Source organism: Chenopodium quinoa, unplaced genomic scaffold (genome assembly GCF_001683475.1).
Source record: "Chenopodium quinoa cultivar QQ74 unplaced genomic scaffold, ASM168347v1, whole genome shotgun sequence".
In the NCBI taxonomy this organism is placed as follows: Eukaryota; Viridiplantae; Streptophyta; class Magnoliopsida; order Caryophyllales; family Amaranthaceae; genus Chenopodium; species Chenopodium quinoa.
The window spans coordinates 547,932-571,786 of NW_018744537.1; the positions used below are offsets into that span (position 1 = coordinate 547,932).

Consider the following 23,855-nt stretch of genomic DNA (forward strand, 5'->3'; position numbering starts at 1 on the left):
ACGTTAGGTGGCTAGATACTTTTGAAATTGATTGGATTGTATAAGCATGTTTTGCATGATTTATATGATGATTGAATTAAATTGAATAGAATTATGATTTATGAAAAATAATATGGATTGAATTGAATTATGATTTATGAAAAGCATGTTAAAATAATTGGATTGATAAATAAATTGGAGGATTAATATTATGTTTGAATGGTTTGAATTATTTGTCAAGTTGAATAAAAGAAATTGATTTGAAAAGTTTGATGAATTAAATAAAAGGTTTTTCAAAAGGAAGAGTTATTGATTTTGAAAAGTTATTAATATGAGACTTAATTCTCAAGTATTTATTAAAAGGTTGATTTTAAATGCATGTTGAATTAAATAAAAAGGAGTTGTGAGTTAACCTATTATAAAGGTTGATTTTTATTCAAAGAAGAATTTTATGAGGATTTATTTATTAAAAAGCTTTACAAGCATGATTATTATATTAATCCCACTATGCTGATTCATTGAAGGCTATGGACTTTGTATAACCTAGTCTTTCTCCAAGAATAGCCTTGAAATAGTAGGAGACTAGCTTGGGGGGTGTGTACACTTAGAGAGGAGGTTGAGTTTTCGAAAATAATTGATTTGACTAATCATTATTATTGAGTTAATGAGTTATTGGAATTATTTTGAGAATATTGAGAATTGGTTTTCAAAAGAGGAATTGGTTTTATAAATCGTTTCATCGAATTATTGAATTATTGAGAATTGGTTTAATCATGAGTTTTGGAATTCATTGGATTGATTATTGGAATTGGTTTTTAAAAGCATGTTTGCGAATAAATTGAATTTACGTGTCTTGCACTTATCGTACTTAGCATATTTTGCTAACCCGTATTTCTTATTTGTTTTGGTTCGCCTTGTTTACCGTAATGGTAAGCAATGTTGACCAATTTCAGGTGGAGTCAAGAATTATGCATATGGGAGTCTCGAGAATGTTCTTCACCTCATTAGGAATGTTGGTCTTTGTTCAATTATGAGTACTTATGACTATGGTTACTATTTATATTATTATTAATGAAGAAAGAGTTTAAGTTTCCGCTGCAAAGTATTGGTTTTGGTTAGTAAGTTTGAGTAGTCTTGCGTAATCACGGGGCGGTAATACGCCTAAGTCTATCTATACGGTATAATTATACGTATTATACTAGTATTTCCGTAGAGGGAGATTTGGGGGTGTTACATTGGTGGTTTGTGGGTGTTGGTGGTTCGTGGTTTTGGCGATTCGTGGTTCTAAGCGATTCGTGGGTGTTGGTGGTTCATGGTTGTGGGTGATTCGTGGGTGTTGGTGTTTTGGGCGGTTTCGTGGGTGTTGATGTTCTAGGCGGTTCGTGGGTGTTGGTGTTCTGGGCGGTTCATGGGGGTAGTTTGTGGGTGGGTTTGTTTTAGATCTAGCGGTTCTTGGGTGGTTTACGCGGTTCTTGGGTGGATTTCGGTGGGTTGAAGGTGGGTTTTGGTGATTTATGGGTGGCATAGGTGGTGGTTTGTGGGTTCTAGGTGGCATGGGTGGTGGTTCTGGGTGGCGTGTGGTGGTGGTTCTGTTTTAATTATAAATTTGTAATTGCTTTTTTTTTTATTTGATTAATAGTTAATTATACGTCTATAACTTTCAATAATCATGTTTAAAAAGTTTTGTCTAGGAGCCCGCGCTTACCCCCTTTGTTACAAATAACTGGTTTCACTCTATAAATTAGCCAGTGCAATTGTGCAAGGCACAGACTAAATATTATGGAGTAGTTCACAATCAATAACCGTAAAATGAACAAAACATGGCCTATTCCACGTGTCAACCCTTCCATACATTTTCTAGATAATGCTATCGCACCTAAGTGAATTTTCGAAACCATATCTTCATTACTCAATTTTTTCTCTTTTAAAACCAAAAAAATCATTTTTCCTCTTCAAATCCCTCCAAATGTCACCCTACAACAACAGCAACAACAACAACCCAATCCCAAAGAAACGACACCGTATCAACAGCTCCACCCGCCTCTCCTCCCTCTCCTCCGCCTCCGATTCCTCCGTTCAACTCCTCTCTTTGCCGATCTCCGGCGGCTTCAACGATGCTTCCACCGCCGACATTCTCCTTCGCCTCTTCCACGACTCCGATTCTTTCTCCTCCATTGCCGAAACCTCCGATTCTTCTTCCTCTGATGAATTCCAGGTTTACCTTCATTCTTCTGCACTTTGTAGGGCCAAGTATTTCTCCGCTTTGTTCTCCGATCGATGGAGCAAAAACGATGATGATCGGAAGAAGTTGAATCATCAGAAGGTAAATCTAGCGGTTTCGCCGAAATCTGGTTCGGTTAACGCTCATTTGATTGTTCTGAGGTTACTTTATAGTGAGGATTTGTCGAATGCGGTCAATTCTGTTGCTACGGCGATTTCGATTTTGCCTGTTGCAATGAAACTGTTGTTTGATGATTTGGTTAAGCAATGTGTTAGGTTTTTGGAAGCTGTTCCTTGGAGTGAGGAGGAGGAAGAGGAGATTTTGAATTTGGTTCCGTTTTTGAGTGAGGAGGAATCAAAGGAGCTTTTAGCTAGGGTTTCGACATCGAAAACGGATTCATGTGAGCAAATGCTTGATAATTTGTTGGTTTCTGCGAAGCAGAATCATCCGAATTTGGCGCCGGTGAAGGCGTTTGTTGCGAGGTTGTTGAGGGAGTTTTCGTCGAGGGAGTCGGCGAGGAGAGTGCTGGAGAAGGCGTTTTTGATGAGTTTGAAGGTGGTGAAGGGATCATTGGAGGAGTATTCGAGTCCCGACTTTCGAGGGGATCATGCTGAGACGGAGGCTATTCAGAGGTTGAATTTGCATACTGCTTTGACTAATGGGAAGCACTTGTTGTGGCTCGTGGAGAGGATGATTGAGCTTCGAGTTGCGGAGCTGGCGGTTAAGGAGTGGAGTGAGCAGGATTCTTTTGCTGCTGATCTACAGAGGGCGTTTCGTGATGATGCTTGGAGGAATATCGTGCCCGGGCTTCCTACGGTGGTGTTGAAATGTACGTCGAAGCTTGCCTGTGCTGTGGCTTCAGGGAACATTTTAGTTGCTCGGCAGGTATATACTCTTTTTCTATTAATGTTAATGTTTGATACAATGTTTATATGTTCGAAGATTATTGCTATGCCTAGCTATCTATGACAGACTTTCAGTAGATGATCATTGATTATCGACATTGTGATGTGAAGATTAAGCGCACGAACTTAGATGAATAGACCTTGTTTAATGTTACTTGCTTTTCTGGACCCTGTATATTGGATGCCTTTGGTAGTTGGATTTTCTAGACCTTGTTTCTAATGCGTATGGTCATTTGTAAGTGATTTGGCCAATTCTAACTTTTTCGGACCATGTTTCTTAAGCTTATGATCTTAGGTTTGTAATGATGTGATCATTTCTAAATCTTCCCGACTTTCTTTACCTCATACTTTTGGTTGTTGATCAAGGTTGCAGTTAGTACATATTGATTTGGCCTAATCTATAATGTCAATGCTCACTAGTCACTGCTTATGCTTCTATTCGCATTTATGTGATCAATACTGTAATTTGGAGATGAAAGTGCTTGAATTGAAGTTTCCCAACCTTGTTTAGTGATGCTTTTGGTTTTTGGAAGTTCAGAGTTTGCACATGTTGAGTTTGTTTGTATGGAGTGACTGATTTTTATTGCTTCATTGTGACTGGAGGTATGATTAACATCAGTTATTTGTGTTTTTGAGTCCTAGATTAATCTTTATTTCCTTGGCTATATACATAATTGTCAGTGTGTGCTTTTGTTTGCTTTGAATAAATGGGGTATGAAGCTGAAACTGCTTTGTATATTTAAACCTTTGAAATAAGACTAGTCTGCTAGAGAGGGACATCAGAAGTTCTGATTCCTTTTATTCGTGAGAAATTTTGATGGCAACTGGATGGGGTTATGACGGTTTCTTGAACATTTTGAGGTGAGAACGTGCAAAAGAGATTGCATGCTGATAGATTTGTATGTGCTTATAGACTTGTTACATGTGATGATCGGCTGGATAAAACATAGACTTGTGTGTGCTTATAGACTTGTATGATTTCTGTTTTGCTGGTTCTGCTGCTCTTGTGTTGGATTGCACTTTTATGTACTGGTTTGCATCCCTTTTTAAAGATTATGGCTTTAATTTGTTAGCTTAATATCTCCATTGATGTTTATATTGTACATCTTTTCTTGGCTATCTTTTTAGGTCAGAATGAAATTCGTGAAAGATTGGCTTCCTGTGCTTATTATATGCAAAGATAATGCATCTCCTGTGCTTCCCAGCCACAAGCCGGTTCTTCACAGTTCTACTACGTTATATTTAGAGCTTGAAGAGATATTCTTGAAGATAATCTCCACATTGCCCATGGACGATGCACAAGAGCTACTGCAGCAATGTCTAAGTTTCTCAACCCGAGATTCAGAAGACTGTCCCCATTTAATAACAGCCTTCAATACCTGGTTTCGGCGTGCAACCCGACCATCTTTGTCAACAAGTTTCTCATAGAATGCTTTGGTTGTGCTTTTCCTCTGTCGTAATACTCTGTGTGGACTGGACTGGCTAGGATTTCGTGTGTTGATAGTCCTGTATAGACTATAGATGTAATTAGAACTTTGTTAATGAGCTAGATTGTGGTTTGATGTATTGATTCCACTTATGTACATTTGTAAATTGGACATGGTTTTTAATGAGAAAACTTGTTACGTTTTCTAATTTTGGTTTTGCTGAATGGGTGCATTTCATTTTGAATAATTAGACTTCAAATTATAGTACTGCACACCATTTTATGACCTAAGGTACTCATGTTCTTTGAATTTTTTCTTTTTGCCAATAATTTCGTTTAGGCCTACAAAACTACTCCCAGTTACCACAAAACCCACAATAGCCTCAATGTTTTTTGGGGGAATTACTTAAGACCCTTGAGTCCTTGACGTCCTTGAGGCGAAATAATTGGCCAAAGATGCCTTGTACCTATCATTAGTAAAGCTAAGCACACTTTCGAGGTATGTCGGAAAAAAGGCTTGTTGCTCCTTACAGGAGGAATACCCTCGGAGTGAGCTCATTTAAGGTTTTCAAGACATGCTTATATATCTCAAAATCTGCACTTTTGAATTCGCCATCAAGTTTCAAGTTAGACATATAACACCAATCCTTGTTCACTCACAACCTTCTTCCTTTTAGAGAGTGCCCCAAACTAACAAATATCCATAGGCGGTTCTGGGCCGGAGCAAGGTGGTCGACGGAATTGGGCCTCCAAATTTGAGGGGCCCCAAAATTTAGATATATATATAATTAAGTTAGTCATAATATCTTGAAAGTGCAGTTGGTGTAGTGGTTAGAGCAATCACCTTGAGTATAGGAGGTCTAGGGTTCGAGACACAAAATCAAACAATTTTCTAATTTTTTGGGGAGCTGACAGGTGGCTTCAATTTCCTCAAATATATTGATTCATTGAATGTAGTCAGTAGTCTTCCTCTAGAAAGCTCCGCCCAAAAATTCATATTCCTTTTTTCCCCAAAATTTTTCAATCTACTATTTCAATTCCAAAAAAACAGATTCCTTTTTTCCTCAAAAATTTTCAATCTATTATTTCAATTTCAAAAATTTAATTTTGACGAATTTTTGAAAATCAAACAATTTTTTAATTTTTTGGGGAGCTGACAGGTGGCATCAATTTCCTCAAATATATTGATTCATTGAATGTAGTCAGTAGTCTTCCTCTAGAAAGCTCCGCCCAAAAATTCATATTCCTTTTTTCCCCAAAATTTTTCAATCTACTATTTCAATTCCAAAAAAACAGATTCCTTTTTTCCTCAAAATTTTTCAATCTATTATTTCAATTTCAAAAATTTAATTTTGACGAATTTTCTGATGTAATGAATTTTTTATCAAATAAAAATTGTGTATTAAATTTATCAAGTAGAAGACCCTATTTTAAAAAGTTGAACAGGGCCCCATAAATAATTTGTAATTTTAGCCCCGACACTGCAAATATCATTAGAGTTTTACTCGTAATATTTGTAGATAATGCTCCTGTGACTCATGTCATACCTTGACGGTAATATACTAGAATGAATAGCTTAATAATAATTTTTTTTTTTAATTCTTCTTTCAAGATCACACTTCAACAATCTTTTTGGAGCATTATTGACATTATTTTCAAAATGATGTCTACCATATATTATGCTATTCTTAATGCACAGTGCTCCTAAAGCACAAGTCGTGACTCATTAGTCATTAATTAGGGACAAATATAATCCTAAATGTACCTAATAATCTACGGAGAACGCGGTTGAATTAAATTAATCGAAATAATAGAGCTCGCGTAATTACAAATAACATATTCGAAGGATAATACTCTGAACTTGATCTCAAGAATCAAATACCAATCATTAAATCATCTTATTTATCAGATAAGATTAGCTATTTGGAAAATTGCTAACCCGCAAAATTAGCATACGTCAACATAGATTCATAAGGGTAATTTGGGTGTTAGGTGAACAGAATAAAATAAATTCAGATTGTCGCACGTAAACAGCAGATTAAGTTGAATATTAATGAAAAATGAACGTCAAAAATCAAAAATTATATTGCTAACATCCAAACCTCCTACATCACGCATGAAATTCGTTAATTGCTGAAGTTTAAAACAAAGCATGCAGTTCATCTAGGAATCTATAACGAATAACATATTTTAAATTTTAATAAGGTATGGTCAAAGTGATACAGATATGTAGTTCCTTTTACTGAAACAGAACATGTTTGGTGCCTAATAACTTTCTACATTTTTTTTTTTTTTTTTGTAGCAAAGAAGTTAAAGTGATAATTTCGAGTTCTCGCTGTAAATAGAAGTATATGGGTTTTATACATTGGCGGACTTGGCCTTATGCCTGGTGGGTCAAATGACTCACCAGGGCCCAAAATATTTTTTAAGTTTTTTAAAAAAAAATAAATAAATAAATAAATTATTTTCTAAGTTTTTTTTTTTAAAAAAATACTAACTTTGAACCTTTTGTTAATGTTGTTGGGTTTTTGATGAAATGTGAACCTAATGCTTGTACAAATTTTAATCTTGTCAATTATTAGTTTGTTAATTATTAGAGAGCTAAGCTTGTCATGTTGTCGATTATTAGCTTGTTAATTATTAGTTTGTTAATTTTAGTCTTGTCAATTTTAAGCTTGTTAATTATTAGTTAGTACTGTAATCTTGTCAATTTTCTATTTGGATGATCTTTGTAAATAATTTTTCTTGGGAATTTTGGTAAATTTTTTCTTTTTACATATTTGGTTATCATTTGTGACTCACCAGTCGGAAATTCCTGGGTCCGCCACTAATTTTATATGGCTTTAAACCTAAGACAAATACATAGTTAGCCAAATTTAAAATATTTTAAAAAATAAATCGCAATCTTTGTCACTTTGAAAAAAGGTAAAACTTGATGATGGCTTTACCTCTATCAATTTAAGAAAAGTTATATTTTAATACACAAACTTGTACAAAGAAATCGAGTCGATATAGTTACCTTCTTTAAAGGAGTATAAATTAGTGAAAGTAAGTATGTCACCTCTATAAAACTTATTCCATTGTCTATATATATACGAGGTTTAAAATTATCTAAAGAAGATTAAAAGTTATCTCAAATTGACTAGAAGTTATCCCAAAATTATTCGATATACACTGATATTATTGTAAACCAGTTGCACACAACTTTGTTATTATTTTTTATTTTAATTAGCCAAAATGAAGGGGGAGATACAAGGACTTGAGTACAAGGCTAAAAGTAAAATTGACAAGATAAGAAAGGGTTTCATCTCTGTGCATTTAAAAAAAGCTAAATATTTTAATAAGCTATAAGGTAAAGATTGATATAGGACTAGATCACAAGACCACTACTGTAAAATCAAAAGTATCTCACGTCTATAGACTTACTAATATGCATCCTCCGTTCTAGTAATATTGCAACAACTGAACTTTTACACTATTTATCATGTTTATTTCACCACATATTATGATTAACTTGTAAAGTAAAATATAATGATTAAATTGTTTGACCACATATTATGATTAAATTGTTTGACCACAAATTAAATTTTATCACACTTGTTTGACCACATATTATGATTTATACGTAAAGTAAAATATAGTCCTGTGGAGTCTTGTTAAGTTCGTCTCATAAAATACTTTCACAATATCAACTTTTTATAATTTTTACTCTTTTATAATTATAGATATTTAATATATAAAATGTGCTTTGAAATGCGTAATTTCATCCTAATTACAATATTTATGAAACAGATGAAGTATTAGAGTATCAGCCATGCTAATACTGTCAGAAATTTCTCCTTCATCCACGTCATTTTCTCCAAATGTTATTTTGGCTGTTTGGCGTATGCTCTTACAAGACTCACTCCCTAATTATTAGACAGCTTGTGAGCAAGCCCAAACGAAACGAGGAAGGCTTGGCGAGGTAGTACACTAGTACCCCAATATTGCCATTTGCTAATGCTCTAAGAGGCTATAAGAATTCAATTGAAATACGTAGTTTAAGAATTAAGGCTTTAGGGTTCCATCAAATCGTTGTTAACATGTCAATAATTTATGCCACGTACAAAATTAAATTTAAATTTGTTAAGAAATGGATTAAGAAGGTGGGACATAGTTTAAGACTATAAAGAGTAAAGACACAACCACATAAGCTAGAGAAGTTGATAGCTCATACTAGTCAAGTATTCAATAAGTGCCATTTTACATCCCGTTAGAAAATGCTCCTATTTACCCACGCCACGTGTTAAAAGACAAAATTAGCCATGACATACTCCCCCTTAATTGGACCACCCTACACGTAAACCAAGGTCATTTTCGTCCTTTTATCCATTTGGACCTCCTTGGCTTCATTAGCCCTCAGCTGACTAAAACGGTCATGACTAATTAAAGAATTGGAAACTCTAGATTTATAACAACAATAATGTAACAGATGTTGATTGGTTTAGATCTCTTTTATTAATTGTTTATGCTTTGATCATACATTAAAAAAGTAATATTTTTATTGATAATAAGTAGTATGAAAAAAAAAAACTTCTTTTATATGTATAACAGTTATATAAATAGATGTAAACATGAAGTAATTTTATTTTAAATCATTAAGTTCTAATTTGTGTAAGTGGAAGCTATTTGCTTTCCCTATTTAATTGATTTAGCATTGGATGTTTGTTTACCTTCATTGATTGATCTGACCAATGTTTCTAAATGCAAATGTACTTTGAATTCATTTAGATTTGGATGTTTGTTTACCTTCATTGATTGCTCCTCTTCTCTATTTCTAAATGCAAATGTACTGATTGTATTTAGCCTTAAATTAATTAATTATTTAATGTTTAGCCAAATCTAAATTAGGTTACCCTACCTTGGTTTTCTTTCTTTATATATGAACAATTGAAAATGGATGCAAAACTAATTTTTCCCTTCTTTGAAAATATATTGTTGTTTGATAGATTATGAATGGTCTAGTCTAATAATCTTGGTATAAGAATTTACACAATAGTCTAAAGTAACGAATTGAATAGTTGATCTGTGATAATTTACAAAATTACCGATTATGTAGTTTGATTAATAGCCTTTGATCTCTATCACTTTTATAATTCCATTTTCATTTGGCGCACATGATATCCATAAACTTGTACACATAGATATGTCAGCATCACAATTGGTAAGAACCATGTAAAAGAAGCTCTATCCATAATGACTTGCGTTCATTTTAGACATAATAACTCCTATTAGCAATAAATAGTTGCTCAATAATATCAATAGTAAAGTCTATTGATTCTAACAAAGCCTAACTAATGAAAACTAAAAATTTTAAAATATAATTAGGCTTTAGTCTAATATGAACACAAACCATTATTTTAGCAAACCACATAGCAATTATAGCAAAAATAATGTTATACACACAACTTAATATTTAGGGACAAAGTGAGTAAAAAAACAAGAGCTTTCATTATTATATCCGTTGAAACCGCTCTCTCATAGTCACACTCTCTCTGTCTCACTCACTCACTACTCCCTCTCATTCTCTCTCTCTGAGCTCAGCTCAGTTGCTTTCTCAGAGAGATACCTTCCAAATGACTCCATCTTTCTCTCTCTTCTCCCAAATCATCTTCTGATTTCCCCTGAATTTTTAATGGCAGAAGAATTTACCCTCTGAAAGAACAACAAAATCCCCTGTTTTTGTTTTTAAATTTTTTTTTTCTCTCTCTAAAAGTTACCCTGTTTCAACAATGGCTTCGGAAAACCCAGAAAAAACCATAATTCAAACATTAACTACAACCTCAATTATCGGCATAAAACTCTACATTTTGATCTTAATTTTTGTGGGTCTTTTGATTTTTTCTTGTTTACTCATCTTCCTCTGTTTAATCAGACGGAAAAACAAACTGGGTGGTCATAATCGGGTCTTTTTGCGACAAAATTCGGGTATAATTCCGCTGTTTTCGTCGGAAATTAAAGCAATGAATGATGAAAATGGGGTTAAAAAGAAAATGGGGGAGATTTTAAAGGGAGATAAAACAGAGGAAATTGGAATTTTGATTGACGGAGAGAAAAATAGAAGTAAATCGACGGAAAGTAGCGACGGAAGTTCTTCAAGTAAAGCGTCGGTAGTTTCATCGGATATTCCAAATATTGGGTGGGGCCGTTGGTATAGCTTGAGGGAGCTTGAGGTTGCGACACGTGGATTTTCCGATGAAAACATTATTGGTGAAGGTGGTTATGGTATTGTTTATAAGGGTGTTCTTGAAGATGGGTCTATTGTTGCTGTCAAAAATCTTCTTAACAACAAGTATGTTTTTGCTTTGCACATTTTTCTATGAATTTGGTCGTTTAAAACTTTGAATTTTTTTTTTTTGGTAATTGTGTGAAATTTGATATGGCTATTTAGCTCTAAAATCTTGCATCGATAAGTGTTATTAATGGTTGCTCGTATTTTAAGTACGGTATCAATTTTGTAACTTTATGGGGGTATAAAATCTAGTGTAGATCAGTGTTATTAATCTACGGCGTAATTAAACACTTACGTGCAATTATTTCGTGATCAACTTCTTATACAAAACCCTTTAAGCTACATCTATTGTCTGCCTTCAAAAAGCTACATCTATTGTCTTTCTTTGATTAATTGGGGGTGAAATGTTTGGTGGAGAAAATGTGAAATCTTTTTCTCTTGTTTTCCAATTTTAAGCTAAAATGTTTGATTTCAAAATTGGGTTGAAGTTTACTTGAAGGAATTACTGCTAATTTTGTCTAGTATTTCTGGAATTGTTTGTACCACATTCATCAAACTTTTCTCATATATTATGAATATAAATTTTATTGAATTGACGAATTCAAGAATTTGTTTATATTAGTAATGTTTAGAATAAAGTAAACAAATTTTTACAATCTTTAATGCAAAATCATCATCATGTTGTTGTTGTTTTTTAATTTTAGTGGGTCTTTATTTTATGCCATAATTTTTTGTGTGAAATATTAATAGATATTTACATGTTTGTGCTCAAAGTCATCATGTCGGTTTGAAGATTTTGATGGGGCACTCTTTAACTTTGCTTAGATCTAACGGTGCTACTTGCAATTCCATGTGTCAGTACTTGATAGCAATTTCTTTATATTTTTCATGAAAAAAATTAGAAAAGTAGGTTGAAAAAAATTAAATAATGTTTATCTAAATCTTTTTTTTGTTATTTTGTTCATCTTTGGACTTGAGAAAGTAGAATGCTCAATGAGATCTTTAATCCCCTTTTTGTCATCCTCATCATATGGTTTTTGGAGCTTTTGCTTTCTCTTCTTTTAATTTCTTTGTACTTTTCTTTTAATTTGTTCTTACACATGTGTTATTTGATCTTAATTAGTTGTTTCCTACTTTGATGGAACTCTTTATTTGACAAAGTTCTTTGCTTTTAAGATTTAGAGAACATTTTTCGCGTAGTGAAGCTTATAGGCTGAATAATTGGCTGAAAACTTTTAAACCAGTTTATGGCTTGTAAGAATTTTATTTGCATTGTGGTTTTTGGATCTCAGATTGTAAATTTGTAGTCATGGACTCACGGCCATGGAACCACTTTTACGGGCAATGTGGGTGTCTGGTCTATCGTGAATATATATCATGATCGCGAGTGGTGATGTGATTGAGATTAAGTACCCTGATGGCCTGATCTGTTGTGAGATTATGCACAAGATTGTGTAACTGACTCTATAATTTTAATGGCTATATTAAAATTTCAAAACATGGTTCTTGAAAATAAAATTTCAAATGCTGGAACTTTTCTTGCTTTAAATTAATGGTATTCAAAATTCAAAAAAAATGGACCATTGAGGTGTTGCATTTATGACATGTTTCCTAGAGTAGTACAGGGTGCTCAAAGATGCCTAACTGAACACTGCATTTACTATTACTTGCCTTCTTTTGTGACTTCTTGTGACACTTTTAACCCGTGAAGAAACTAATCAGCAGTGACAAAAACGAAACAAACTACTCACTTATGAAGGACGACATAAATAATTCTGTTTTCCCTTCAATTGATCACTCAATGGACATTACGTGACCATAAACTAAACTTATATTGCTCCGTGTTAATGTAAGATGTCGGCTTACCAATGCAATAATTAATCAGTTAGTACCTCCTTAATTACGAGTATATGTGTGTAGTGTGTGCTTAATCTAAAAACATTTGTATGAAAATGTAATTCTGATTATACTAAATCGAAATGTAGGGGGCAAGCGGAAAAGGAGTTTAAGGTGGAAGTTGAAGCCATAGGAAAAGTAAGACACAAGAATTTAGTTGGTCTTGTTGGCTACTGTGCAGATGGAGCTCAAAGGTGCCCCTCTAATCCATCTGCCAATTTGACTTAACTTTCATCACTCTGTTGTAGTTTCTTGTAAATGGCTAATGTGTTGCTCATACATATTCTTTGTTTGACAACTCAGGATTCTTGTGTACGAATATGTTGATAATGGCACTCTTGAACAATGGTTGCATGGAGATGTTGGGGATGTAAGCCCTTTGACCTGGGATATCCGTATGAAGATTGCCATTGGAACTGCCAAAGGGTAAGATATTCATGTCCATATTGAACATTTCCTTTGTTCAGCTTGTCAAGCCAATAACTGGACTGTGTGCTCAAATCCAATAACTGAATGTGTGAGCCTGGGGCTACTTGAGTTCCTTCCTCGATCCAGCTTTCTAGGATGTCTGAAACAAGTTGCCATTGTTCCTTATATATTATTGGTTTATGATTAGACTTTCAACTATGTCACTACTTAAAATCAGCGATGAGGTCAAGATATATTTCATCCCCAACTTTCATTCTTTCATCAGGGACCTTTGTGTAAGAGCATGTCAACTTAGTAATTATGATTTATGAAAGATAAGAACAGAACGATTAATCGCAGGCAGAATATGTGATTATAACATGATTTTCCAACTTTCATCGGCGATCAATGTTGTATATGCAGCAGTTAATATGCTACCATTCGGTGCCTCTATCACTTTTCAGTAATAAAAAACGTACTAGTGTGGTAAGGGGTGAGGCGGGAAAAGGCAGTCCTCCCCAGCTGAAATTATGTTATGCATTTGTGTGATGATGTAAGACTTAATTCTCTTACGCTGCCCTCCCATTTCTTAAGCCTTCTCTCTGCAAGGCTTGTAAGTATACAGGAATATGGAGTCCTAAGGTTCCCAACTCCCCACATAAATAATTTGAAGTCTGCATATGAACTGTAATAAGCAATATTAAGTGTGAAACCACAAATTGAGTGTCATATAACTGATAGACAATGCATGTTGGATGTTGGTGTTTGCAGTTACAATTTCCTTGTGATTAATTTTCCTGTCAATTTTCATCTTTTACGAGTTTGTAACTAATCTTTTCCACAGACTGGCTTATTTGCACGAGGGACTGGAACCAAAGGTTGTTCATCGTGATGTCAAGTCTAGTAACATCCTTCTTGACAAAAACTGGAATGCAAAAGTATCCGACTTTGGGCTAGCCAAGCTTTTGGGATCCGAAGCCAGCTATGTGACTACTAGAGTAATGGGAACATTTGGGTTCGTCCTCTCTCTAGCATTTGCTCATACGTAGTCTTGTAAACTGAACCAGACACTTTGGGATAGGAATGCGATTAATGGTTGATTCTAGATTTCTAATCCTAGGAATTGATTGTGCAGTTATGTCTCCCCAGAGTATGCCAGCACAGGTATGCTTAGTGAGTGGAGTGATGTATACAGTTTCGGTGTTCTGCTTATGGAATTGATCTCAGGAAGGTGTCCAGTTGATTATTCTAAACCCCCTGGAGAGGTTTGTTGACTTATAGTTTGCATAGTTTGTAAAGTAAAACCTTCATCTGCGCTTCTCTAACATTGCTTAAATATTCAGATGAACTTGGTTGATTGGTTCAAGGGAATGGTAGCAACTCGACGTGCAGAAGAAGTGGTGGATCCATTAATTACTGTTCAACCCTCTTCTAGGGCACTAAAGCGGGTTTTATTGATCTGCCTTCGGTGTATAGATCTGGATGCTAATAAACGGCCAAAGATGGGGCAGATTGTGCATATGCTCGAGGCAGATGAATTCCCCTTTCGTCCTGTAAGTCGTATTCTATGTTCAAGTTTTCATATAATTACTGGTAGGGTGTTCCGTTTGTATATATTTATTCTCGTCTCCAACAACCATTTTGCCTTGACAGCTCCGTTCTGCTAGTCCTATCAAAGTTGGTTTCACTCAATAGTTATTAGCCCTTACGTGCAACCACCATTTTTTTGCCTTAACATCACTCTAATTGGATCTCACTGATAATATCTATAAGACTATAAGTAGGACTACTATTTAAATATTTAGTCGGAAATAGTATTTAGCTACAACACCAGAACTTATCCTGAAAATGAGAGAATCCCATATATGAAACAACCACCATGCTACATAAGCTACAATTATGCTGTGAATTAATTGGAAATGTAGAGTAGAATTGATGGAAGCTCTGTTTCACACTGCCTGCATTATTCTGATTGGATTATGTTGCAGGATCATCGACCTACACGACAGGATGCTCCTCTGACTTCTGCTACCGAGAAACTTCAGTTATCCGATAAAGGCTTCTCTAGGTGATCATCCACCGAGACTCCCGAAGAGTTTTATTAGGATCTATTTAGTGTCCATTACACAAGAAAGTAAGGCGGATAAATTTGTATATTTAGCTTATACAAACAAGATCACAGGTGATGAGCCTTGGGTGGCATGTTTTGTTGGTTTATTCTTTTTTTTTTTCCTTCACATTATCTTTATCTGGTTAGAAAGAACTACAATCAAATGAGCCTTTCATGTACAGTATATAGTAGTATTTATCGGCTTCTAGAAGTAAGAATTTTTTTTTGTTCTCTGTAAAATTTGGAGGCTCAATCTCAAACATTGTTTATAATTGGCTTGATTTTGTAAGTTGATTGTCAATTGCCTTTTGCACAGAGCACTTTCTTTTTTTTTTTTTTTGGAAAATCGAAATTGTTTCGATATTTTATAGCAAATTGATGCAAGTGTTTATGTCAAAATTCTGGTATTATTTTATCCTAATAATCCTAACTGACCTCAAAGTTCCCAAGTCGATCAAATCGATTAGTCCGACTTTAATGCCTACAAGACTATGATTTCTAGTTATCTTGCTGCATCTCAACAAATTTGCTACTCCTTCAGTCGAGAATTAATTTTTAGTATTACTTTGTTATAAACAATATATTTGGAAGAACCCTACCTGAATCAGGAACAATTAATTCCCTATATAAACACAAACTCTGTACTGAAGCTAGACCCTGCTGCTCAAATAATCTGATAATTTGATCGCTATAAATGACTTATATCTTAAACTCAATAGCCTCAAGATTTAAAGAAGTAGAGAACATTAACATACAAATCAAGAATTTATAAACGCAAGCAAATGAAACATAATAAGATAATCAGTTTCTCAACAATTTGACAAATTAAATAAAATCATTTAAGATTCAAAGTATAAATGAAAAATTGTTAGGATTATTAGGATATGTTTTCCTAATTAATAGGTATTGATTTGGGAATATTAATATTGATGTATATGCCTTGTACTATATTCTCAATTAATACAATCTAGGGCAAGCTGGAAGCCCTTTCATATTTTACATGGTATCAGAGGAGATAATTATAATGAATGGGCAGATCGTCTCGGAGACTTTATTACTCCTACACGTCTCAGAGGAGATAATATGATGAATGGGCGGATGATATTCAACTTACGTTGGAGGCTCGTCGAAAATTCGGGTTTCTTGACGGTTCGATTGTGGCTCCTGTTCTTCCTTGCACTAAATCTGATTGGAACACAATTCAAGCCATGTTAATTTCATGGATTATGAACACTATTGACCCTGACATCAAAAGTACTCTGTCGAAATACAGGGATGCAAAGCGTCTCTGGGATACTCACAAAACTTGTTTTGCAGTTGTTAACGGTCCTAGAACTCAGCAAATTAAATCATCGATTGCAAAGTGTGAGCAAACGAAGACGATGCCGGTAGCAACATACCTTGGCAAGCTCTCTGGGAAGAATTAAATACCCACGAACCCCTAATTACCTGTGCTTGTTGTTCGGCGTGCACTGCAGGGCAGAAACATGAAGCTCGCAGGGAGGCAGCAAGGCTTCATGAATTTTTAATGGGACTGTACTCAGGCTATTATGCTCAACTTCGTACAAATATCTTATCCCAGGATCCGCTACCATCTCTTGATCGAGCATATCAATTAGTGGTCCAAGATGAGTGTGTCCGTTCTGCTCAAAATTTGCCAGCCGAACAACCATCTGAAGCAGTCGGCTTTGCCCTTCGTACTAATGCTGGAAAGGGCAAGGCGAATAGCACTGATGATCCACCAGTTCGAGAGGATAAATCCCATCTTTATTGCACTCATTGTAAGAAGACAGGTCATCTTGTTTCCGGTTGTTTTGAAATCTATGGGTACCCGGCTTGGTGGCCAAATCAATCCAAGGTGAACAATGGCGCAGGCCGAGGCAAACCTCAGGCTGGCCGAGGCCGGGGGACAGCAAAAGCTAATGCCACTGTGACTAGTACTAGCTCTAACCAGGGGACCTCTCCTATTTCCAACAGTGAACCGTTTCAACTCTTCTCGGCAGATCAATGGAAAGCAATTACGGGATTCTTTGGTAATACAAAAATTCCCGATGACAGATTGAATTGTAAGTTTGATAATACTATGTGGATTGTTGACACTGGTGCGTCGAGACATGTGACGTGTCATAGTTCTTGGTTGCTCGATTCTCATGAGGTGTCTTATTGTCCTGTTGGACTTCCTAATGCCAAGTCAGTGAAGGCGACCAAGGAAGGTTCAGCTCGTCTATCACCAAAATTAACTTTAAATAATGTTCTTTTTGTTCCTGAACTAAGCTGTAATTTAATTTCGGTATCATAATTAATCGATGATATGCATTGTACTGTCCAATTTACATCCTCTATGTGTGCTATACAGGACCAGTCGAGGGAGCAGATTGGAATGGGTGTTAGGCAGGATGGACTATTCTACTTCAACGGAGCAGAGTCAGTGCAACATGTATCGGTGAATGTAACCTTGTTTGATTTGGAATTGTGGCACAAGAGAATGGGTCATCCGTCGGAACGAGTAGTGAAACTTTTACCTCCTGTTATTCATTGTAAGGGCAGTTTAAATAAAGCATGTGAAGTTTGTTTTCGTGCTAAACACCTTAGAGACATATTTCTGTTAAGTGAGAATAATGCATCTAGAATTTTTTACAAAATACATTGTGATTTGTGGGTATTATATAGACATCCTTCGTCTTGTGGTGCCCGGTATTTTTTACCATAGTGGATGATTTTTCTCGTGCCGCATGGATTTATTTGCTTGTTGATAAAACAGAGGTATTTTGTATGTTTATGTCTTTTGTGGCAATGGTGGATAAACAATTCTTACAGACTATTAAAGTGGTTCAAAGTGACAATGGAACTGAATTTAATTGCTTGCATGATTTCTTTGCTGCAACTGGTATTTTGTTCCAAACTTCATGTGTTGGTACTCCACAACAGAATGGTCGAGTTGAGAGAGAATATAAGCATATCCTAAATGTGGGGAGAGCTTTGCGATTTCAGGCAAACTTGCCGATTTATTTTTGGGGGGAAAGTGTTCTTGCTGCTGCTCATTTAATAAAACCCCATATGAGATACTTTTTGGTGCTTCTCCTTCTTATAATGCAATTCGAACTTTTAGTTGTCTCTGTTTTTCTCACAATCAAAAATCAAAAGGGGATAAGTTTGAGAGTCAAAGTCGGAAATGTATTTTTTTGGGATATCCATTCAGGAAGAAAGGATAGAATCTCTTTGATCTCGACTAAAAGGATTTTTTTTGTGTCCCGTGATGTTAAATTCTCTGAAAACTTTTTCCCATTTCTTGGTCCAGATTCTTCCAACATTATCCCGGAAAATATTATGCCCTTGAATGTAGATGTGGATGATGATTTCGATGCTGTTGTGGATTATGAGTGTACTCAAGCTGGTGGTTGTAATATGGACAATACCTCTTTGGAAAATGCTCGAAACGTAGAAACCATTAGCTCAACACAGCCTATTAGGGAGGCAGCACCTGCTCGGGAAAAGCAGGCCAGCAATGTCGCTCCTTCTGCTTGGCCAGTTGGAATTCCAGCGTCCGCAGGGCACGATCAGGCCACAGAAGCTGCTGCTTCTGCTCTCCCCGCTGGAATCCCAGCGCCCGCAGGGGGAGCAAAGCCTACAGACATGCAGCCAGGCATTGTAGAGCAGCAACAGGTGCAGCCAAGCACCAAAGATAGTGCTCCTTCACCTCTTTCATCCGACATTCAGTAAACACTTCATGATGATCAGTTGGGTCGTGGTATGCGAAATAAAATTCCGTCAGTTTTTTTGCGAGATTATGTAACTCATACCATCCTTGCAAATAGTCCATCTTCGCCACGTTCTAACACTTCGTCTCCAAAGCGTCCCTCAGGTAAATTCCATCCTATAGCACATTATATTAATTGTGACAATTTTTCTCCATATTACCGAAATTTTATTGCAGCTGTCACTTCAGGAAATGAACCTTGGTCTTTTAAGGAGGCCATGAGAGATGCGGGTTGGAAGGAGTCTATGAAGAAAGATATATAGGCATTAGAAAAAAATGGCACATGGACAATGGAAGATCTTCCTCTTGGCAAACGTGCTCTAGGCAGTAAGTGGGTATATCAGATCAAGTATAACTCGGATGGAAGCATTGAACGCTTAAAATCAAGATTAGTAGTGTTTGAAAATCATCAAAAGGAGGGCATCGAATACACCGAAACCTTCGCTCCTGTGGCTAAAATGGTCACTGTTCGGGCATTTAATTTCTTGCCATTACAACTTCTAAAAATTGAGAGGTTCACCAGATGGATGTTCATAATGCATTCCTACATAGGGATCTTGATGAGGAGGTGTACATGAAACTTCCTCTCGGTTTTGAATCATCTCACCCGAATAAGATATGTCGTCTTCGAAAGTCATTGTACGGCTAGAAACAGGCACCTTGATGCTGGTTTGCTAAACTTGTGTCTGCATTAAAAGATTATGGTTTCTTATAGTCATATTCAAATTATTCGTTGTTCACCTATACTAGAAATGCCGTGCAAATTAATGTTCTAGTTTATGTTGATGATCTTGTGATTTCTGGGAATGATTTCGCTGCTTTAAGGGCTTTCAAAGCGTATTTGAGTGACTGTTTTCATATGAAGGATCTTGGCTCCTTGAAATATTTTCTCGGTATTGAGGTGGCTAATAGTACATCTGGTTTGTTCCTTTGTCAAAGGAAGTATACTCTTGATATCATTTCTGAGGTTGGCTTGCTTGGTACCAAACCTGTTGGTTTTCCTATTGAACAAAACCACAAGCTTGGCTTGGCTAGTGGTGAATTTTTATCTGATCTGGAAACCTATCGAAGGCTTGTTGGTAGGTTGGTTTATATAGTCGTTACTCGACCGGATCTTGCTAATTCAGTCCATATATTGTCTCAGTTCATGCAGGAACCCCAAACTGAGCACTGGGAAGCAGCTCTAACGGTTGTCAAGTACTTGAAAGGTACTCCCAGACAAGGGATACTTTTGCGAGCCAATAGTGATTTATCTCTACAGGATTGGTGTGACTCTGATTGGGTTGTGTGTCCAGTGACGGGTAGATCTTTAACTGGTTAGCTTGTGTTTCTTGGTCACTCTCCCATTTCTTGGAAGACTAAGAAACAAAATACTGTGACTCTGTCTTCAGCAGAAGCGGAATATCGCTCTATGGCTGTTGTCACTTGTGAATTGAAGTGGTTAAAGGGTCTATTATTGAGTTTGGGAGTTCATCATCCAAGGGCTATCAAATTGTTTTGCGATAGTCAATCGGCTCTTCATATCACCAAAAATCCCGTGAACGCACAAAACACATTGAGATTGATTGTCATTTCGATCGTGATGCGATATCTGATGGTTTGATTGAACCGTCGTATGTCCCTAACAAATGCACAACTTGCCGACATCATCACCAAGGCTCTCGGCAAAACTCAATTTGACAATTTACTTCACAAGTTGGCCATTTTCACTCCTCATGCTCCAACTTGAGGTGGGGGGGGGGGGGGTAGGATTATTAGGATATGTTTTCCTACTTAATAGGTATTGATTTGGGAATTATTAATATTAATGTATATCTTCTGATTTGTTACCATATTGTGGTAAATGCCTTAACTGTATATATTCTCAATTAATACAATCTAGGGCAAGCTGGAAGCCCTTTCATATTTTACAAAAATAGCTTATTGCAAATTACTCAACATAATATAAAACTATAATCGGTAGGTTTTGTTATTCTTTACCATTAATGTACGCGAAGTCTCACAACACATCAATAATTGTTCCATTCGCTGAATAATTACGTATGCTTTGTTGATGAGTTATTAAGAGGAGATTTCTTTGTTGTTTTACCAAATCAGCCAACACGGCGATGTTTTTCTCCATCATATTCTCTGTGTACAATCTATGAGCTTCGAGTTGTTGAAGCCTCAATTTAACTTGTTTAATTTCTTTCTCAATCATGCCAAGAGACTCCGCGTCCTCCTTCAACTCCGTAGCATCCCTTTCGTTTTTCTTAGTTACCATATCATGCATCCCTTCTAATTCATCTAAAAGACACAACTTCCTAATATTTGTTACCTCCTCTTCCTCGTTAAACTTGTACACACACTTGGTAATTAGATCCTTAGATGCCTCACCAAGTTGCTCGTGTTGTTTGGTAAAAATTTCAAAGTTGCTACGGTTGTACCTTACCATTGTATCCTTGTACCATATTCGCGATTCAAGTTCAACACGTTAAACTTGTACCATATTCCTCGTGTTGTCTTCTTGATTTTATTTTCTATTTCATTTTGAAACCTTATACACTCGTCTGTTTATTCTGTAATGTTGTTGATTATACCGGTCACCACGTTAAACTTGTCCGCCCAATCCTCCATCTTGTCGTATCGATCATTGGTTTCGAAAGCTTGCCTACACAAGAATTGGTTACAATCATCCTTACTACTACTCTCTTGGTGAAGCAATCTCTCAAGTAGTCCCATTTGCTTTACTTGTGTTGTGATTTGTTATGTCAAACGAACTTTTACAAAATCTTGGACTCAATTTAAGCCAGACGAAGCTATAAATAAATGATTTGATGATCGGATCAAATATTAAGCCCTTCATATAAACAACATAAGTTCTAGAATTATCTAACAAGGATACCTAAATTAAGTTGAACATAAACACCGAATTATACTAAGACTCCTAACAATGATAAAATTACATCTTTTTATCGAATACTAAAAAGATAGACTCAAATAAAATTATCATATACACATTATTTTTTTTGTTCTTGTTTTAAAAATCTTTAATGATTTTTTTTTTTAATCAAACTAAAACCTCCTTGAGTGGAAGGAGTTAGTGTTTTCTTTTATTTTTATAATTTCATTAGAAGCCATGAGAAAAAAAAAGGATAAAATATTTTGATTGGAGTTAGAAAAGAGATAATAATAATAATAAAATATGATATAAAACTATCAAGCATAGTGATGTAAATTATTACAAAAAAACTTAAAACACACAAAGTAAACAACTAAAAAAACTAGAGAGAGTAACACGAACAATTAGATCTCATTAGCTGAGAGAAGTCCACCACTAAACACTATTTCAACCACTAAGACTCCTAATAATGATTACATTTTATCTTTTATCTAACATTTAAAAGATAGACTCAAATAAAATTATCATATACGTAGTACGGAGTATTTTTCTTATCTTTAAAAAAAAATTACCAGAGCATTCTTTTTGTTTTTGTTTTAAAATATGTTTTTTTTTTTTTTAGAATTCATGAAAAAGAAAGAAATGGTAAAATATTTTGATTGGAGTTTTGAAGCTAGTTAATCATTAGCTTACCGAACACTCATACCTTAAATATTATTTATCTATCTATTACCTATCTTCACAGCTAACAACCTATTACCAGTTTATCACAGTCCACAACTACCTTCAATGCTATACTTTGTCGAACACACCCTTAATTTCTAAATCTATTAATGTTAATTTTTGACAAAAATTACCTCCAAAGGCCAGCTAGCAGTATGTGATGTTCTTTACAAGCGGCATATTGGAGCGTTGAGTAGATGCAGTGTGTGTGGATGTAGTGCTGAGACTGTGGTTCATGCTCTCTTTGAATGCAAGTATGCAAGGCAGATATGGGGATGTAGCGAATTTGGGGATCTTATCCTCGAATGTCCGGCAGTAGGCTTTACTGATATTCTGTGGTGGTGTACAAAGAGATTAAGCAAGGAAAAAGAAAAAATCTTCTCTTCACTCTGCTGGGCTGCATGGCATTGCCGAAACATGCATATTTTGTAGGGTAATAGAAACTTCGATGCTGTTGGGGTGGCTACGGGCTTTGTTCAGCTTACTCTCGATTACGCGACATATAATGAGAAACTCAGGGGTGGGGTACAGAGGTCCATTGGCAGATTGAATAGCTCTTGGGCTTTACCCCCTAATGGCATAGTTAAGGTGAATGTTGATGCCCATATTATGGAAGGTGTGGGGGTGCAGTTTGGAGCAGCTGTCCGTGACTGTGAAGGAAGGTTATTAGCTGCAGCAGTGAAAAGATGCGAGTCTCAATGGTCCCCTGAGATGGCTGAAGCTGGTGCTATGAGGTATGGAGTGGAGTTGGTGCGCATACTGGGTTTTGAGAAAGTGATGCTGGAAAGTGATGCACTCACTGCTGTTCGCGTGATCCAAACGAAAAAAACAGGTGCTGCTCCAATTTTCCTTATCTTCGAGGATGTGTTGCAGATGAGTTCCGATTTTAGTTTCTTCTCTTGTAATCATGTTAGACGAGCGGGGAATACGGTCGCCCATTTTGTTGCTAGATGGGACACTAGTACTCACCTGGAACGAGTGTGCATGAACTCTTTTCCCCAAAGTCTACGAACTTTGGTGGATCTTGATTTGATTTAATATAATCTTGTTTTACTTGGCTTCAAAAAAACACTATTTCAACAACTATATATTGTCAAACATTTTTTTTTTTGTTGTTTTTGGTAAAAGCTACCTAAAAACTACTTAAAAACTAATATCGAACACGCCTAGGTCTCGAGCATGATATTTTAATTAATCATTAATTCATTATTATTTCTATTAATATTTTCTTCAACTCTTGATTATGAATGTTTAATGGCTAATAAAAATGAGCTCATC

General features: G+C 35.7%; 2 protein-coding genes across 2 annotated transcripts; both read left to right on the forward strand.

Moving 5' to 3' along the window:
• Positions 1-1,865: 1,865 nt before the first annotated feature.
• On the forward strand, positions 1,866-4,740 carry LOC110698467 (BTB/POZ domain-containing protein At3g05675-like). The gene is made up of 2 exons (XM_021875905.1): positions 1,866-3,085; positions 4,234-4,740. The coding sequence occupies exons 1-2, from the start codon at positions 1,946-1,948 to the stop codon at positions 4,531-4,533; spliced, it is 1,440 nt and encodes a 479-aa protein (XP_021731597.1). The 5' UTR covers positions 1,866-1,945; the 3' UTR covers positions 4,534-4,740.
• Positions 4,741-10,038: 5,298 nt separating this feature from the next.
• LOC110698469 (probable receptor-like serine/threonine-protein kinase At4g34500) lies at positions 10,039-15,529 on the forward strand. The gene is made up of 7 exons (XM_021875906.1): positions 10,039-10,862; positions 12,788-12,892; positions 13,002-13,124; positions 13,951-14,121; positions 14,242-14,371; positions 14,450-14,659; positions 15,095-15,529. Exons 1-7 carry the CDS (start codon positions 10,303-10,305, stop codon positions 15,176-15,178), a joined length of 1,383 nt encoding a protein of 460 aa, XP_021731598.1. The 5' UTR covers positions 10,039-10,302; the 3' UTR covers positions 15,179-15,529.
• The last annotated feature ends 8,326 nt before the right edge of the window (positions 15,530-23,855 follow it).